General features: G+C 46.8%; 1 protein-coding gene across 2 annotated transcripts in view; it reads right to left on the bottom strand.

Annotated features, from left to right (window-relative positions):
- The window catches only part of HPCAL1 (hippocalcin like 1), a 74,485-nt gene that overhangs the window by 2,840 nt on the left and 51,764 nt on the right, over positions 1-19,881 (bottom strand). For both annotated transcript variants that reach the window (XM_067294287.1, XM_013955087.2), the window contains 2 exons: positions 3,687-4,089; positions 2,262-2,367 (listed from right to left, as the gene is read on the bottom strand). In XM_067294287.1, the coding sequence (XP_067150388.1) occupies positions 2,262-2,367; positions 3,687-4,064 (484 nt within the window). In that variant the 5' untranslated portion in view covers positions 4,065-4,089. The remainder of the gene's footprint in view (positions 1-2,261; positions 2,368-3,686; positions 4,090-19,881) is intronic.

Genomic DNA, 19,881 nt, shown 5'->3' with positions numbered 1-19,881 from the left:
TCCTAAGTTTTTGTTAGTCTGGAAGGAGTACTTGTAACGCTTAGGAAGTTTATTAGTTTTCCCCTTTCCTTGCAATACTTCAAAGAAAAGCACAAATCAAGATCTGCTAGCAATGTCCAACAGTCAAATGATGAACAAGAAACATTTCAAGCCATCAAGAGCACATGTACAGGATATCTTTCTCCATCCCACTGGACTGCCTGGCGGGGGAGTGAGCCCAGCTCACGGGGGAGCCTTTCCAAGCCTCAGTCTATTGCACGCCTCAGCGTGCGCATTGTGTTATTTAGCAACGCACAGCTTGCAGGGGTGGTATTTTACTGGGAACAGGATGGCACTGTTTCAGTTATGAAGTGCAACAGATGGAGGTTGTTATATGGCAGGATTTGCAATCACTGCTCTGTTGCACATCTGCATATGACACTTTAAAGAAATTTTTTTTCTGCAGAATCACATTATGTTATGGCTCTCCACATACAAAATCAGGGGATGAAGTGCTGGTCTTGCTGAAGACAAAGGTAAAACACTCAAGGACATCAGCAAGGCCAGGAATTTACCCTACGGCTGTGGTAGCAGATGCCAAAATGCAGCCATAAAATTCTTCTAAATTCTTCTATACATAAGGTCATATTTTTACAAGTCTGCATATCTCAGCATAGATCAGATAGACTCAACTAAATCCTCACTCTCGCTGAAAATATCCCCTTTTTCAGCAGGAAAGAGCTCTGAATTTCTAGCCCAGTCGCTCCCTGCATTATCAAACATTCACGCTGCCAAGTGAAGTCCCCCCGGCTGTCATGGGCCAGCAGTGATTCTCCCACCTTGGGCCACCGAGCGGGATAATTCCAAGGGAAAACTCCACCTCTAATAGGACATGGGGAAATGTCTTGGCAGGCTGATGGCGAGAGGAAATTGCTCAATTTTGTCTGCATGTTTCAATCCTCAGGAAATGAGCCGGCTAAGGCGGAGGGGTAGTTATGGGTACGCTGTCAGGTAGTATATATGACGGGGCTCTATAACGGGCTCGGGAGCTATTACCTCCCCCCGAGGTGTAGATCGCAAAGGAGTGAAGACTGCAAGACTGGATGCAACCGTGCACGTCTGCACACACACCCTGGGTATCCGCACACAAGACTGGCAGCAGGCAGCGAGTATTACGGACCCCAAGGGTTTGTTTTTGGAGGTCCCCAAGCCGCCCGGTCGGCTCCGTGGTGACGCAAGGCTTTGGCAGAGGCCCAGGGCGAGCCGAGGGGCTGCCCTGCCCCAGCGCAGCACTGGCTCGCCAGCTCCGGGCTGCAACCCCGGCGAGGGCGGAGGGGAGTGAAACTTTGCTCGTGGTGTGCCGCGCTGGCGGAGAAAACAAGCCGAGGAACATCGCACCCGCGGGAATCGCCAAAGAGCCTTTGCAGAGGATGATTCACCAGCGAAATGGCGGGTGGACGGGAACAGCAGCCGCAGGAAAGCCCAGGTGTATTGGAGGGGCCGAGGGCGGGGAGCGGACGAGCAGAGCCAGGACGCCTGCTAGCCGCCCCGCGCACCTCCCGAGCGGCGTCGCGTGGCCGGCTGCTCTCATGAGACCATGGCCACATGCCGTGTGCTCAAACCGCCAAGGCAAGCGGGGTGCCGAGCCGGCCCGGCAGCCCACGGTGACGGGGGACAGCGTGCCGCCAGCTGCCCACGCCGCTGCCACAGGGCAGCACGGGGTGTTTTCCCACGGAGGAACCAGGCTCAGTGTCCTGGGAGCGCGGGGCCGCAGCAGGCAGGAAGAGAGGGACGGGAGCACTGTCCCCCTGCTCCTGCCTGGCCGAGCCTCTCCGCTCCCCACTCAATCCCCTTTGAAGCTGGGGGCCAAGGGTCTGACACGAAGAGCTGCAGTGGGCATCTTCCTCCCAGCACCTCCTCATCCTCGCCTACAGCCCTATGCTCGTGCGGTTTTTCTTCCTTTCCCCCTCTCTGCCTCTTCATCCTTTCCCCATGGCTTTCCTGCTCCTCTGACAACCTAGCCGTGCCTTGGCAGTCCCTTCCCCTTGCCATCCTCTCTCTTCTGTCTTTACTGCCTAAAAAAGCCTCTCAGCCAGCACCTCTTCACCCTCTTCTGCTACGGACTGGAGGAGCTCAGTGAGAGCACACCGAGCCCAGAGACGCTGGCCGGGAAAGCCCCTTGCCTGTCTCCTGCCCCAAAATACTGCCACCAGCTCCTGCTCGTGCCAGGCTGGAAAACCTTTATTTCGAAGGCCTACAGAGGGGTGCTGGTGGAGTCATACCATCATTGTTTGTGTCCATTTGTCTGAAGATCTTGTCTGTTCGCTTCTCTGGAGTGGATTCGTCTTCTGGCATTTTCATTACCGATGAAACCATTTTGTAGATTGCCTGAGTAATAAAAAAAGAGATAGAGCAAAAACACAACCCAAGCTATAAAGCGTCAGGACTCAGAAAAGGAATTTAAGCCTGTAGCAATAAAAAGGGCAGATGACCCTGGCAGGCAGCTGCAGGACTTAATAAACCAAAACAAACAGGGATTTCAATCTCCAGCTTTTTTTTAGTTTTCTTTTCTGTATTCATTTGCACTTCAGAGAAACACCCCCACCACTGGGTCAGTTTAACAGAAAGTCAGGATTTAAATTAATGTACAAGTGGGATTGAGCTAAAATACAGAAGTTAAGACACCTGCGTGTAAGTCTGTTTTCTGCAACTGGGTTAAGTAATCATCTCTTTGGTTGGCTGTTATCATACACACAGGTATACATATGTGTGGGCGCATGCACTACATGCAAATATGAATATATATGAATGGGGGGGGGGTTCTTTGTGGAGGGGTAAGGAAACACATTTCCAGACTTACAGGAATATGAATAAAGACAACACCTTTTCATCCACTGGAGAGGTCCCACACCTGCAATCCTAATTCTCTTACTAAATTATCGCTGCTCAGCTCCGAGGACTGACAACCAGTCTGCTCTCTAAGCGCGTGACATTTTTCACAATGCCTATCAAAGTGCTTTGGAGATGCTGAACATAGCTGTGGTTTGGCTACACATCAGCTATGGTCGGGATGGCAAGCAGCCCACGTCGGAGGCCAAACCACCGGTGGGCATGTCCAGCAGGAGCTCGGCAGGGCCGGGACCCCATGGGGCAAACGGCTTGCTTCGGCACGCCTCCCCCGTTCGCCGACGCAGCTCGAGTGACACAAGCTGTAAGGCAGCGCCCCCAGGCATCCATGAGCTGGAGGGACCGTCTTTCACTTTTTGTGTTCTGAGCTCCTGTTGACTCAGATTTGAAATTTCAAAGTCTGTGGTATTAAGTTGGGGATTAATCAGGTCAGTAAAATTTGCATGTAGGTATTTCTGATACTGTCAAAACCACATGAAAAAAGTCCCCAGGGAGAGCCACAAGATTTTGGCTCAGGTCCATTTCTACAGAGACGCATCTATCTCTTGGACCCTTTATTCATTTGCACCTTGCGGGTTAAATCACCTTTCCGAAGTGCCCCTTTGGGATGGTGCCCTCAGGAGCCCCCTTGGGAACCCGTTGCCGGGAGCCCTCCTTCTGCCCGGCAACAGCAGCTGTTCTCCAGCACCAGCTGTTGGCAAGAGGCACCCAGTTATTCACGGCAGGCGCCTCCAGCTTCAGATGCCTGAGGAATAAGAGGTCACAGCAACACAAATTTGAAAATAAAGACCACGCCTCACCTGCACTATTTCTAGCATTTCCCCGCGGCTGATGTACCCATTGCCATCCAGGTCGTACATACTGAAGGCCCACTTCAGCTTCTGCTCCAGCTTGCCCCGAGAGGTGACGCTCAGAGCGATGATAAATTCCCTAAAGTCAATCGTCCCGTCGCCGTTGGTGTCGAATGTGCGGAACACATGCTCCGCGAACTTCGAGGCGTCGCCGTAGGGGAAAAAATTGGCGTATATTTTTTTGAACTCTTCCACAGTCAAGTGCCCCGTGGGGCAATCTTTGAGGAAGCCCTTGTACCACTCTTGCAGCTCGTGGTCCGTGAACTCGGTGTTCTCCCGCAGGTCCTGCAGTACCTCGGGGCGCAGCTTGCTGTTCTGCTTGCCCATTCTCCTCGGGGTTCAGGTCTCGCTGCTGGGGAGCAAGAGAGCAAGGACGTCAGCCCAGCGCCGAGGCAGAGCAACCACCGGCACCCAGCGAGCCGCTCGCGGAGAGGTGGCCAGCGACACGCAGCCACAGCCACCGCTAGACACCCAGCACCGCTCCCACCCACACGGAGAGTGAGCATGTAAAATACAGGCCACCCGGGTATGGGGCATAGGGCACACTGCCAGCAAAAGAAAAGGCCCAGCTATTTGATTAACCTTTTCCACTAGAAGAATACCCGATTTCATTTCACTCTCCTCGAGGTCCTCTCAGTTACTGATATGCCTTGGCAGGTGGAGAGAAGAGGGAAGACTGTTTGGGCAGCATCTATATAGTCTTCATTATTTTATTTCTATGCTATGGTCCTGCTCCTTCTCTACCATACAGTTTGCGATGCCCAGGCCTGGATCTCAACTCACTCATTCCTCGACCCACCCTCAACAGGCTGATGGGCTATTAGCAAGCAGGAGCTGGTACAGACAGCAATGGTGACAAAAGTGTAACCCATATGGCAAAGTGAGAGTGACCTTGGGAGAAACGAGAGGCAGGACGGGCCAGCAGCTCAATGCCAACCCTCATTAACAGGGGTCGGATACTCTTCGAAACCTTATTTCCACCCTCCTCACGTTGCCTCCTTGCACGCCTGGCCCAATCACAGCAGCATCCAAAAGCCTCCCCTGCGCAAGTGTACATGTGAATTCTCTGCCTTCCTAGATAAGCAGAAAACCAAGCTTTTTAAAACAAAATGTTTGGCAAAGCAGCCCGGGAAGCGATTGTATAGCCCTCACACAGGCATTTATCAGGAAAACTGAAAAGGTCCAACTTCCGTTCAGGCTTATCAGGTTCTGTATTTTTATATAAGCTTATTCAGTAGCAGTTTAATATTTCCCACCGTGGCAAAAGACACTTTAACCTGATGATTTTTTCAGGATTTCAGGAGAGAGTTGGGTACAGTAAATACCCCAGCCCATGGGAAAGGGAGCTTACAGCTGAGCTGGGTTTGTCCTCTCGCTTGGCAGCACCAGCACTGGGTGGGCACCTGAGCAGTGGAGATGGTCCTGCAGCAGCAAAGCCTTTGGCAAAATAAAACATGAGCAATGTATACTTAAAAAAAATAAATATATATGATGATGCATTTTTGGCTGAGTGAGAGGCAGGGGCACGGCTACGTGCCGATGTGCCAACATGCGGAGCAACGCGGAGCAGCACTGCTGGCTCCCAAACCTGACTCAAAGGTTCTTCATGTGCAGCTGCATTTCCTTTTCCAAACTGAAGAGGTCTGACACAACACAAAATTGCAATCTGTAGGAACCTTACTAGACGGTACTCACAGCGGCAGTACTGGGGTTTATTCACAAGGTTTGCACAAAGTCAAATCCAAGTCCCCATGGCTGAAAGGACCGAGTTCTTCATAAATGACATTGCTTTGCACAGTCTTTTATAGCACTGTTATGCCAGCTCAAAGCCAGTGCAGAAGGCATGTCAGACATAGACCAAAGCACATGGGTAGCTACACAGTCCCATTCCTTAATACTGGGAAACAGGAAGAGCTGAGCAACAAAACATGCAGACACAAATGTAGGGAAAAGATAATGTTAACAGGGACTACGCACTTCCCAGACAGTAACAATCCCACTCATGCATCAAAACCTAAAAAATGTTAAAGGTCAGCAAAAAATAAGTCGCTGTACGGCAGAGAGATTAGCAACAGCTGAATTTAACCTAATTTTATTTTTATTCCAGTCATTCTCTGCATTGCCTCAGCAATGTCAAAAATCCACATCCTGTTCTGTGGCTTAATGCTCAGGAAAAAAAAAAAAAAACAGCCAGTCACTCCTTAATACAATGCATCAGGCTTAACGGAAAACTGTGTTATCATTAGCACTTCTGCTTTCTGTAAAAGCTGCAAACATTTCAACCCAAAGCTTTGCTTTTGTCCACTTCATTGCACAGTTTTTCCAGGCCCCTGACATATCCCTGCTTGCTCCCAACCTGCAGGAAAACTAAAGCTTCCAGTTCCTGCCAGTGTCAGTCCTTAGGGGAGCACAGGGCAGCCCTCCAGTTAACCACCAGCTCCCACCTGCACCTGCTTCCTTTCCATCTTTGAATCTCCCCTGCTCCAGATATTCATCCTTGCTGTGCTGAGCGCAGAAAATACAATATCCTACTCTGTTGCAGTCAATTTGCAGAAAACAGTGCCTTGGAGCAAATAACTGATCAACCACGGTTCTGTTTTAAAAGCAAAAATCATAACATTATGTTTCTGTCCTTTAGGGAAGAGGTTCCTTTAGCTTCTGTCCTTTGGTGAACCTCCTCGCTTTAAGCTGCTTGAATGCTTCGTAGGAGCCCAGCGCAAAAGCAATCTGCCTTGCTGGCAGCTTTCTCCCAGGTTTCCCTGCACTTCGGTGCAATCCTGGCATGGGGGCAGGAAGACCAGAACAACCGACAGCGATGGAGCCCCCTTAGCACAGGAGCAGGACTTTCAGCAGAAATAAACTCAGCTTTAATCGTGGTGCACACAGGGTTGCGGAATGCACAATAGACCTTAAAACTGGTGGTTAAAAGAGGTCTGAAAATGATTAATATCATTTCTCCCTTTTCCTGCAACACCTTTATCAGTCCTACTTAAGATGCTAGACAACATGCCCCTAGGTGCTAGACAACAGAAAAAACGTAAAACGTTAACTTCATTTACTCGAGTTCACTATTTCTAATAGCAATAAGATACAACCTATTATTAGGATGGATACTCATTTAATATCAGCTTCAAAAGCTTTACATTTGAGTAGTCTTTGCATTCAACAAATTACAGGTCATTTCAACCCTTCCTCTTTTAGATCGTATTGTATCAGAAAGGTAATGTGCAAAGCTCTAAACACAGTCCTTTTTAGCATAGGAGCTTTTTAAAAGTCTTCGTAATGTGTTCAATCCAAACATAACCCTGCAGTAGTTGTAACCAATTTGTTGAGAATAATTAAATAACCACCATTAACATTAATTTATTAAAGCACATCTGAAAAACAGCTCTTAGATGTGAATTGTGTTTCAGGTAGCTCCTGCAAAATGAAATACCTAAATATGTCATTAATCATGACAGAAACCCCTGCTGCTGGCATTCAACCGACATTTCATTCGATTGCTCTAAAATGCTTTCATCACATCAGCTTCCAGGGGCTCCGCGGCTGGTTTCGCCACGAGGAGCCTGGGGAGCGAGGCTGGGGGCGGCCCCGGGACAGCAGAGTTCAGGGCAGCCTTGTGGTTAGAGCTGCGCTTGCTTCAGCGAGCCACTGCACGCCAAATCCCTCGCGGCCACTGGAGTGCTGGCGACGGTCAGAAAGGCTATTCGACACGAGCTGGGGAAAGAGGGTAACCCGTGCGATGCCTGAAGTCCTTCCCTGACTAGGTGTACAGCAGCTTGCATGTCTCGGGAAAGGAGACTGCCGTTTTCCCTGTGCCCCCCTCCAGCCTTTAATGCAGGGGGCTATTTAGCCAGCAGAAAAAGAGGTTACGTTTGCACTGCCCACACAGAAGCAAAAAAAAAAAAAAAATCATAGAAACGCTTTTAAAGTGATTAGAGAAGAAAAACCTTGAAAATGTCATGGCAGACCAATAGACTTTACAAGTGTATCGCTGCTCTTGGAAGTGTTCAGTTAAAGCTCAAATAGGGGAAAATGCAGATGCATTTTTGCTCCAGTTTCAGGCCAAACTCTTGGTTAAAATTCTGCTATGCTGTTGCTTGCCTGCATAACCTACATCAGCAGTCAGAGGTACTAGCATGCAGCCAGGTTAGAAACCAAGATGCTAGAGAATTTCCATCTGAACTTTTATAGCCTCTGTTCTTCTGGGATCACCAAAAATAAGCAATAATCCAACAGCAAAATCCTAGCAATGAGCAGAAAGTCTTTTTACTCACTGATTCAAGTTCTTAATCATGCAGCACAACAGTGAATAACCACAGCTAACTCCAAAATAGCTAAACTGGCAATTCTGTAATTTTAACAGTAAATGGACTGGTTGTCAGCATCCGTACACTAAAGTATTTCAAATACTTATGACAAAGTTCATCCTACTTTTTAAATCAACTCTCAGTTGACCACTAGATATTGCAAGAAGCAGCCTTCTTGCACATACCCCAGAAAGTCAGGAGACCAAATCTGCTTTTATTTCAAACCTTCTGAAGACAACAACTCTTTGAACTGAACTCCTAATGGGATTCTGTTAGTGAATCAGTTAAGGCTGCAAAAGGAGAAATGTCTCCTTAGAGATACACTTCCATGTGCAAACCTCCTTGGATACTGATTTAGTGTTAATAAAAAGAGGAAAATTTATGAAATGCCTGTCTGTAGGACTGCGGTGCTCTTCAGCAGAGAAAAACAACACACAGAGAAATACAATAAATAATTTTTATATAATCTGAGCTATTTGCTTTGCAGGGGGAAATCTAGCACCATCCATCTCACAGTGCTCAGTTACAAAACACGAAGAGCATGTCCAAGATCCATGATGGTCCTGAAGCTGCAGCACAGCTGCAATCCTGCACCTCTGGGACTGCAGGAGCCCAAAGCAAATGAAGCGCATAAGCCAGGCATCAAACATAATTCTAAGATGGTCTGAAACAGAAGAGCCATTCCCATATTGATGCTAAATTCCTTATGAAAACAGCTGGAGCATCAGTTCAACCTCTGATCCCTTCCTCCTTGGGGTGCGGAAAAAGAGACGAAGGGACTCAGCCCACCACGGCCACGCGAGCATCATGTTAAGAAAGACTTTGACTGCAAATAGCCTCAAGGCTCCTTTTTCTATGGCCAGGCAAAGATGAGAGCCATGGGGAAGTCCTGCCCCCAGGGGCAATTCAGCTGCCACTGCATCTCACCTGCCTGCAGCAGGGCAGCTTCCCTGCGCTCCTGGCGAGGCCCCGCGGCCGAGAGGGGAGACAGGAATGGGGACCGCAAGGGCTGGAATGCGACTGGAAAAAAATCAGCTAGTTCTGATCATTTTTTTGCAGCTTAGTCCTTGTATTAAAAAAAAAAAAAAGCAAAAGCAGCTATCCCAAATAAAAGCTAAAGATCTGTGCTGTCACACTTGTGCAGTATACCCTTGGGACAAACATGTTGCACTCCCTGCACCACTGTTATTAGAAAGTCTCTCCCGTGCCAGTACCTCTTTGGCTCACTGTACATCAACTTTTACCAGCTTGGTTTATGCAGAAACTTATTTAAGGTGGCTGAGGCTCCCGTGGACCAAGCCACAAGAGGGAGACAGTTTCTCAGGCTCCGTGCCTGGTGCATCCCTCCAGGTACTTGATCGAGCCAGTCACAAATACCTAATAGTATAAAAGACCAAACTCGGTACTTACCAGGACCCACAGCTCATTGCATACGACTTTATTACATAGACTTTATTTTTGTTGCAAAAAAAATGGAGGAAAGCGGCTCTGTCCCTGGCTCCACACCCCCACCCTCCCTTTGGAGACCCTGCAATACTGCCCACATCTGCGGCTTGGGGGGCTGCAGCGGCAGGGGGAGCTGGCAGAGCGGTGGGGTTGCCTTGCTGCGTCCTGGGACCGACAGAAGTGCAACGACCATCCCACCAAACAGTTTCAGTAAATCCCATCCGCTACGATCACGTAGCAAACATGCTGCAAAGTGGGATTATAAAGACATTTTCTAGACCCCTTTTTGCCCGGGAACAGTCAACAAGCCTAATCTGAACAGTGAGGGGAAATGCCCAATTACACGGGCTGGGACGGATGACGAACTCTCAAGTAAAGAGCAGATTTTGTTATACATTTTAATGCCAGTATCCTAAGCAACAAGGGCTGCAATAGACAGCTACAGGATATACAAATATGTTGCTATAGATATCTGGGCCTTCCTGGTAAATTCATGTGAACCTCTTTCCTGCCCTACGGCAAAAGCAGCACAAACCCTTACGTAACAGGTATCGCGGCACCGGCTTCACATTTACAAGCTACCCATTTGGGGCCAAAAGTAACACCTTTGGATAAAGTTGAAATGCAGCAAGAAAAATTTCCACATCTTTAGAAGTTAATAACGGAAACAGTTAGACAAAAGAAAAATTGTGATCCAAAATAACACCAAAAATTCCCCCGCAGACTTCAGAGCACAAGTGCTGCAGGGTTAAAAACCTGAGAGATTCGCTTCAGTAAGAGCCAGAGTTACTTCCTCTGCTGTCTTTGTTGAAACAGAAAGAAAAACAAAGCTGAGGAGAAGGCAGGCAAAGAACAAACAATACTAAAAAAAAGGGATTTTCAACTTCTTCACTTTCAATGATCACATTTTATTTAAATAAGAAACGTTGCCTACTTGCAGCTTACTTTCAAGCTAGATCATCTTCAAAAGCTTATTATAAAAAAGCAGCTGAAGGGGAACAACCACCACCTGTTCCATCCACATTTTCACATTCAGAAAACTCAGCACAATTTGGCTATCTAAGTTGAACAGCCTGCAGAAAGGCACAGTGGACTGGTCACATACCCAGAGCTGTTACTCTGAAAGTTTAACCACAAACATGTACATGGGAACTACTAAGTGATCTTGAAAACCCGATCCCATGTCGGGGAGCATAAATGAAAAATGATTACGGGTGACCATCTATTCCCCCAGCTCTCCAAAGACAGACACAGATCCAAAGGCGCCAGTCCTGCAAACAGCTATGGGAGAAGGGTATTTTTAGGATGGCTCATTGATTTCACGGAGTCAGCTGCAACCGCCGGAACTGAAGAAATTCACGTACAATGCTCTAGATTCCTCATGTACATTTAAATCACTATACTCAGGATTATATTCCTGATTCACACAGAAAATCTATCACTCTATGACATGAAGCATTGGTGCATTAATCTGAGAACCTCTTTACCTTCATATCCCCCGTATGCAGTGTTGAGACCAAGCATTTACACATCACAGCTGCGGCATTTTCCCAGCTGTTGCAGTTATTACAACGAGCTCGTGGGTGTAGGCAGTGGCTGTAGGTAGCTGCTGTATACTGGTACTGACATCCACCGCCTGGAGAAGAGGCTGCCGTCGAGCGTATGGTTACAAATTCACCACCGCGCTACAAAGCGCTGCCGTGTCAAAGAAACGAACCACGAAACACACCCAATGTTCCTGAATTCTTGCTAATGGAGGAAACAAGGCAGTGGGGAAAACCCAAGGCCTACGTTAAGACCAGAAAACTGAAAGTTCCTCAGGGAGCTCTCTAAAACGTTTTCCAGCTCGGAGAGGACAGCTTATTAGTGTAAAGGGCAAATATTCCCAAAGCAATAAAAAAAAGCACAGAAGTATTTTGAGCAAATTAGGAAAATGGGTTAATTTGGGTGGGGGCAGATTAGACAGTGATGCAGCTTGTTATTTGAGAAAGGAAAAGAAAATCAAGGTGGATTTTCCTCATTTCCTCCCTTTGCTTTTTTTTTTTTTTTTAATGAAACTGAGGGAGAAGCAGCCAACCTTATTCTGTCTTTGGATGCTTTGCAAAGTTGGCAAGGCTTAAAAAAAAATTAAAAGAAAAAATTAAAGTTTGTTTACACAGTATTACACAGCAAGGAAAACATGTCAGCACAATGCCTTAATACACAAGGTCTTTTTTCTGAGGAGGTTGGGTTGCATGAGGAAAAATCCACATTATGTTAATTTAAGATACTACTGTGATATATAATATAAAATAAACCTCCGTGATTGCAGGCTTACAGGATAGGGAAAAATGCCCAATATGAACCAGGAAACCAGAGAGAACATTCCATCCTCGGAGTTTGCAAAGGTCAAAGCAAAGCAAAGTGAAAAATCAGCACAGGGCAGGGCTGATAGAATGATAAAATTAAAAACACAGAAACAGCAGGGATGAGCTGTCTTGTCCTTTGATTTTAAAAGTTTCATATGATGAATTTATTTGATTAATGTAATCTTTCACTTGTTGGACATCCCTTGACAGCTTCTTTAATGCTTAGCATTTTTGTGTATAGCGTCAATGGAACTGGCAACAATACATTAAATACATTGTTCTGCGATACGAGACATTCACAGAATCACAGCATGGTTGAGGTTGGAAGGGACCTCTGGAGATCATCTAGTCCAACCCCCCTGATCAACCAGGGTCACCTAGAGCACTTTGCACAGGATCACGTCCAGGGTTTTGAACATCTCCAAGGATGGAGACTCCACAGCCTCTCTGGGCAGCCTGTACCAGTGCTCAGTCACCCTCAAAGTAAAGTGTTTTCTGATGTTTTAGATGGAATTTCCTGTATTTCAATTTGTGCCTATTGTCTCTCGTTCTGTTAACGGGCACTACCGAGAAGATTCTGTCTCCATCTTCTTTACGCTCTCCCTTCAGGTATTTACACACATTGATAAGATCCCCCATCAGTCTTCTCTTCTCCAAGCTAAACAGGCCCAGCTCTCTCAGCCTTTCCTCATATGAGAGATGCTCCAGTCCCTTCATCATCTTTGTGCTGGAACTCGTGTTGAGTACTCTGATGCACTAAGGAAGATACAAGACCTTGGTCTCTTTTCCACTTCTGGTGTGCAAGGCCAGCTTCATAAAGTCCTTATAACATTAAAGGATTTTCAGTGGCACACTGACTTCTTAAAAGTTTTGTTTCCTATGCATTCAGGGATGCATACGTACTGATTTCAGTAACAAATACAGTCTTCTTCCTGCTTTTTACATACCTGTCCTTTCTACAGAATAATCGCAGCCTTAGGAGAAAGGAAGCTGTACTAAATTTCTTCTTCTGCATCACAATAATTAGCCAAAAAATTCCAGTATCAGGAGCCAACCAACTGCACCTGAGCAAACCCTCTAGCATCAGAGCCATGCACCCACAGAAGACAGATGGTTTGGGACAATGACACTTGCAAAAGAAAGAGCGGCTGATAATCAGCCCTCAGAAGCTGGTTTGCAAGACCATCATCACTGCTAATGATGCTACAAAGAAAAACAAAAAACCAGAGAGGGACAGAGAGGTCTGACACCTTTCCTTACCCCAGCTGCAGGTACTGTGCTGAGACATGGGATTTTGAGGTGTCAAGAGGATTTTAGGGTAGCTAATGGGGCTTTTCTTTAAATCAGGGAAGAGGGGGAGGGTTTGGCTTGTTTTCAAGGAGTGGAAAGAAATTTTTCTAGGAATTAAAAACATTATTTAACAGAGGAATGTTTAATGAAAAGATGATGAAAACTCTGGTTTTGGAGATATGCTCACTAACTACCTTCAACAGACATTTATTTAGATACTTAATTAAAAATAGTGAAACATCAGGAAAAAAATCAAAAGAGAAAGACCATTTGTCACTACCATTTTCATCTACCAAACACATAGCTGTGGCTAACAGTGTTTACTACTACCCTATTTTTTATTCCAAAAATCCCAAATCCAGTATAAATGCCTCAAGAATTATTTTATTTATCTAGCTTTCTAAACAAATCTTATCTCCAATGCCATCTTTGACACAGAATACCACTTTAAAAATAGGACAATGGCCACTGGTTAACTTGCAGGTAAAAATACTGTACTAAACAATCAACCAAAACTCTTCACAAAGCACTGTGTTCTCCCTCCCCTTCAGTGGCAACCGGTAACGATAGTAATCTAAATGTTTCACACCTTTATTTTCCTGTTTGTTGAACGAAGAAATGCTTAAGTTAAAAATCTAAAAATTAAACCTAGAGGGTTTTTTCTTCTTGCACAAGTGTAAAGACCCTGTAAAATAACTATGAGAGAACAGCATCTCACCAGTACGGAAGGAACCTGGTTCCACCAGATGCTGCAATTTAGGCAGCAGGAGACCAAATCTGCTGGTAGAAGTCAGTCAAAGCTCTACACCAGCTGAGGCTGTTACTCACATCTTGATGCACGTGACTGTACCAGCCTTAGAGGGATTTTATTTTTTTATTTTTTAAATCAAGGAGACCAAAAGCCCCGAGACTACCATGTACCCAGCACACATCTTGTAGAAAACATCCGTATGAGGCATGGCAGTACCGCGCTGTGAGGTTTGTGCTCTGTTTGGTATCAGGAAACCCCAAGCCTCCTTGCCTTGAGAACACAACACACACAACTCACACTGAATTACAGCAAAAGCGACGTTGGTATGGGTAGAGACAGAAACATAGCTGAAGCAAACTCACAGTGTCCTCCCAGAAGCTTGCAGTGTGCTCATTACACGTTGGAAATGCCCAGGTGGATGGCTCTCCATGTGAAAAGTGTGTGCGAGGGGAGGCTGCCAGGACACTTTGGGCAGCGCCCCAGTGTGAAGCCTGGACCTTGCAGGCACAGGGGACGGAGGTGCTGCTGTTCCTGTGGTGGATCCTGACCCTGGAGTGCCATTTGCCATACCCATTTCAGAGATGGGAAGGACATCCTGGCTTGGCCTGCGGTGATGGGACAGACCATCTCTCTGGCCATGCACAAGGCAGGGTCATATAAACAATACTCCCTCTACCTCTCACTTAAGTTCCCATTATTAAAAATAGGAGAAGTTCTCCAGAAGGTAGAGAAGGTACTGGATTCCTTTGTGACTAGTTCCTGCAAAAGCAGTACAAAGATGGGCAATATCCCTTTGCTGACCTGTCAGGAACTGCACTTGTGGGACTCTTGCAGCAGCTGAGTCCTCGGCAGCAGAGGCTGATGCAATAGCATGGCCCGCTCCCACGGGGAGATGCATCTGCATCCCAGTTGATGCACTAAGTAGTTACAGCAACTTTCAATAATCCTGAGCACTCAAAGGTATGATTTGTTCCTGAGAGCATTCACTATAAATTATGCAGAAGAGCAGCACAGCAGTGTGTATCCAGTAGAAAGGGAGCGCTCCATATCTGAGGAGACAGCTAAAGACTGCCTCAGCCAGACACATAATGACATTTTTAGTGGGACAAAGAACACCCGTATGAAAATCCTTTCTCTTCTCTGGCATTTCTGTGTGGCATTCAACATTTGAATGCAAATCATCTCGGAAGCAAATCATGCAATCAGCAGTCAAGATATCACTTTTTCCCATTAACCTTCACCACTGGGCTACATCCCTGGCAAGATCCCCAGCAACGCACTAAACGTGCTTTCCCGAGCACTGCAGGCAAGGGCTGCCTGGAGCTGATTCTTTGTCAGCAGGCTGGGCAAGGCAGCGGGTGGAAAATCAAGTCAAACTGAATTCTACATTTATATCTAAGTGATATCAGTAGTCACCAAATGGTTGTATTTTCCTTCCTAAATGGGTAAGGTAACAGGAAGAAGATGAAATGGGTTTGAAGCAGGAAGTATCCCAAGAGGCATGAAATTAGAAGTGCTAACCTCCACCTGAGACCACAGGTTCAGCACATCCTGCCCAGTCTGACACTCGGTGTCATGTCAGTGAAGATTTCTACTGGAAAAACAGGAAAAGAGTGTCTTCTCTGACCATTTACATTGAGGGTGGACATTCTCCTTCCTCCTCCTCCCCCCATGAAAAAAACATTTCTTATACCACCTCAAGGCCTCTCTTTCAGACTGTACTATCCCCATGGTCTTGATTTTAGCAAAGGAAAAAAATATATGTTGTTCGTAATGTTTTAACATATCAGGCCATGAGATAAGCTTTTCTTGGCTCAGCCATGTCAGTGGAAGGGCTACTGCCCTCAGCGGTTCTTCACTTTTGTCATTTATTACTCTGATCTGTGAAGAGACCACAAGCTATACCTGATATCAACTATAACTTAGTTCCAGTTCTAAAAGGCTACAGAAAATCCTACTAAACCCAGTATTTTTATCAACTTCTACATCTTTCACAAGCCAAGATCCAAGCCAGCCACCAGTGTGTGATTTTTTTTTTAATACCCCTTTCCCCAAGGATGACATATCTATTTGACTGTACCTTGAAATTTTCAGCAACTTTTCTGCGTGGGGAAGGTATCCTGTGTGAGAAGGCATGTCAACAAAATCTTTCCATAAGTACAACATTTGCATAACATCAACACCACAATTTGCCATGTGTTTTTTCCTCTTTAGAGGAACAGGAAATAAGTGCTTAAAGGATGTGGTGGTGGTTAAAAGGAGGGTAAATTCAGGAAGGACACTGTACTAGTTATCAGTTTGTGAGGTGATGCATTTTTCCATGGTGTGTAAATGTCTTCTTTCAGCATGCAAGAACTGCTTCCCTTAGCCTTGAGGCCCGTTAACAGTATTTTGTTTGCAGTACGTATGTTAAAAAGGGAAGGCCAGGGAACATGCAACCTTCAGTGTCAAGGGAGCCAGCTCTGACACTGATATAAATATTTGGAATTACACTGGCATCAAGGAAGAGGCTTGAAGCTGAGGTTCCTGCAAGAGGAAGGAAATGAAGCTTCATCTGCTCAGTTCAAAGCGGTCAGGCCCACGGAGAGACCAGGTAGATCCTCCAGCAGACGCTTGTCCCTGGCTGAAGCCTCCCGTTCAATCTTTTCTCTCCCACCTCTGACAATATAGCCAGACTCCTGCTGCTGGTCTTTCCTGAGATATATTCAGAACAATAAAAATACTCCCACATTTTCCTTCCGTGCTCTGAAGACAATATGCAGTACCTTAAAAACATCTCAGATTCTCCAATCCTTGTGTTCAACATCTTTTTTCGGGCTTCTTGATTCAGTACCCCAGAGAAAACAGATCATGATTTGTGAAGTTTATTTTAAGACCTCCCTGTCCCCCTCAAAGATTCACAAATAAACCAGAAGAATAATAAAACGTCAATTGCATTTTCAAAGGAAGGTTAACCTCTGTATTTCCTCTTTGCAACACCAGCTTTTCCAACTGCCTAAGTGGTGGTGAGGCAGGGCAGGCAGTTGGACATCTTTTCTGATATCACATTCCCAGACATTGCTCTTCAGCTGGCGTTTCAGTTCAGAAACACCGTTTGAGAAAAGGAAAGGACACACATCTAAGGATGACCCTTTCAAACAATAGCACGCCGCCCCCGGTGTACTTGAATTTGGAGCAACTCCAAGCAGGGTGGGGATTGCAAGGAAGCAGACAAAAGAGTTGATGGGATTTGGATAGGGCTATACAGGGAGGAAACACTTCCTACTTCCTAAAGCCCATAGAAAGGATGAGGGCTTTAAATAAATCTCCTCCAGAACACTACTGAAGACCAAAAGCATCGCTGCTGGAAGCAAGTCCTGGCTGAGCCGGCCGAGCGCCCGGGTCTGTGTGGGGTCTCCCTGGCGGGCTGTGGTGCCCATGTCGGGGAAGCAGGAAGGCTGCCTGTGGTCCCGGCGCGAGCAGCCCCTTGCCGACAACGAAGCCTCTCTGCCCCTTTGGAAAAGACCAGGACAGTTCACGCAACTCCCACTCCAAAGGTGCAGACCCAGGCTTGCTCCCCAACAAGATCTTTTTCTGAGAAAGGAAAATCAAAGATTAAGCCAGAAGCTGATAAAAAAACCCTATGTTTTCACTTTGCAATACCACCTGTACATTACGCCAAACCCATTTCTCAGCCCCATTTACCTTTGAGCTGCTTCTCGTAAGACCTCCATGGCTGCAACAGCCTGTTTATTCTGACCTGTCAGGATGCTAACCTTGCTCTATCCATTTCTCTCAAAAACTCCCTTCCTTCTGCACATCCACTCTGTTCTTTTAAATTTATATTGCGCCTTTTCCCCCTTTGGGCTCCCACACTGAGAGCAGCCTCCAGTCTTTTTTGTACCCCCTCACATAGACCCACAACACCAGCGCAAAGACAACCTGTATGCTGGGCAGCACGGGGCACAATACTGATAAGCCGGTAACTGGGGTTGACCCAAAAAATGCCCTAATGAATATTGATGGAGCATTTACTTTGCTTGGACATAACAGAATCAAATCCTAAATACAATTATCCATATTTGATGCAGACCACCCAGGTCTTTCTCTGTGCAGGACTGCATCAGCTTTCTTGTCTGCCTGAGCCATTTTTAATGCACATATCATGTAGTTGTCGCACCTTTCACCTGCCCTATTCACTGTCCTTAGAGTAGGCACATGGGAAGGAAGCCTGTTCAGTCATTTTCCAACATATGTTTAGTGTGCTGGAGCACACATTGCCTATTAACCCAATAGAGAAAGACTCAGGCTGCGCCTAAGTTGTTTAAATCTACATCTCAGACGTTTTCAGTAGGCTGGAAGATTTAATAATGGAAAATAAGGGAGAGTAGTAAGGAAACCACAGGTTTGGAAAACATCGGGCTAGACAGATTAAGAAGCAATGTGGAAAAAATATATTCTAAATTATATTCTAAAAGCAAAAACAAAGATATAAGCAGGTCAGAAAGAAGTGAGCTGCGCGCACATTTATGCTATGCTCACTGGTAAGAAAGGGCATTGCTTTGAAATGCTATTGAAAAAACAAACCCAGCTTCCTGGAGGAAAAAATTAGTTCATGAATGGCTTTGCACAAAGCAATTATCCCCCAGGCTGGAACAGCCGTCTGTGGTTTTGAGCTGCAGAGATAGCCATCAAAACTGTACCCGTTCCAAAACTGGAAGAGATGAAGTTTCCAACTCCTTCCCACTTTTACAAGGTAGTAAAAGAGTCAAAACGATTTGTCACAGCAGTTATCAAACAGGTTCTGGGTTCGCTGGCCAACAACACACTCTTAACAAACGCGCTATCGTTGTGGGACTCCTCTGTTATCTCTGCTAACGCATATCACGGTAATACTTTGGGCACTCAGCCGAGAAGGCAGCTTCGCTGGGCTGAAATTACACAGGGTGGGGTAAGAAACAGCCCGTGGCAACACCGAACTTGCAACCGCGGGTGCGAGGCGCAGAGCGACGTGCCCGAGGGCCAGCCCCGCGTGTTATCGCGGCTCGCTCGGCGCGACAGCAGGGCGGAAGCGGGCCGGTGGGCTGCGGCGCTGCGCCCACGCCTGCCTCCCCGCGGACGCGCCGCCGCTCCCCGGCCTGCCGGCCTCAGCGCGGTGCTAAGCAGGGCAGAAAAACCCTCTCGGGCACCTTCCCGCTGGGCGACAAGAGAAATAAAGGCTTTGCCTGGGGGCTGTAGCTCTGGCACACACAGCCCCAAAACAGCGGGGAAAGGCCCAGGAGCCAGCCGACCTAGTATTCCTGATGTGTGTGCACCAACACCGAGCAGCCAGGTGCTGCAGTCCTGGGAAATTCAGCTGAGAGGTCTATTATAGATTATTGCTCTCTTTTTCCTTGTTGGTTTCAAACTGTCTCAGTGTCCTATAAGCTCCCTTTACTCTGCTCTGCCCTAATGGCTTAAGTACAGAGGTATGTCAGGGCGAACGCAGCTCAATATACTCACACTTTCATACAGTCAGCGCTCAGTATTTTCAGTATTCCTGAAGACGAGCCGTTTCTCTTAGAAATACTGTCATGCTGAGGACCTTAAAGCGGCACATAGCTATGGCACTATTTATGCAGATAAAAACAAGCATAAGGGGAGCTCACACCAAGCAAGAGGTTTGGCGTGACACTTTTTTGCCACGCTTGGGTAGCAGTGACACTGGGCTGTCCCTCCGCCGCACGGGGGGCCGTAATGCTGCACAGGGGGAGGGCAGGAACAACGAAACTCCACAACAGCCAAGATGGACACGCGCTGCACTGTTTTTCCCTGCCTCTTGCTGAGACAACTGTGCAAGCCTCACCCCTTCTGGCTTCTCCAGTCAGACCCTGCTACTGGTGTCAGCAGTTCTCCTTCCCTATTGCCCACGTCCATCTGGTTGCGCTAACCCAGCTGAAGCACTCGGGCTGGGAAGGCTCAGTTCAAGAGCGGGAGCTCCTGAGGACTAGTAAGGTAGGGTAGTGGTGAGCTGAGCTGCA

Source organism: Apteryx mantelli, chromosome 3 (assembly GCF_036417845.1).
Source record: "Apteryx mantelli isolate bAptMan1 chromosome 3, bAptMan1.hap1, whole genome shotgun sequence".
NCBI classification, from domain to species: domain Eukaryota; kingdom Metazoa; phylum Chordata; class Aves; order Apterygiformes; family Apterygidae; genus Apteryx; species Apteryx mantelli.
Note: the sequence above shows the minus strand (reverse complement) of the source record. Positions and strands in the feature narration are given on the sequence as shown.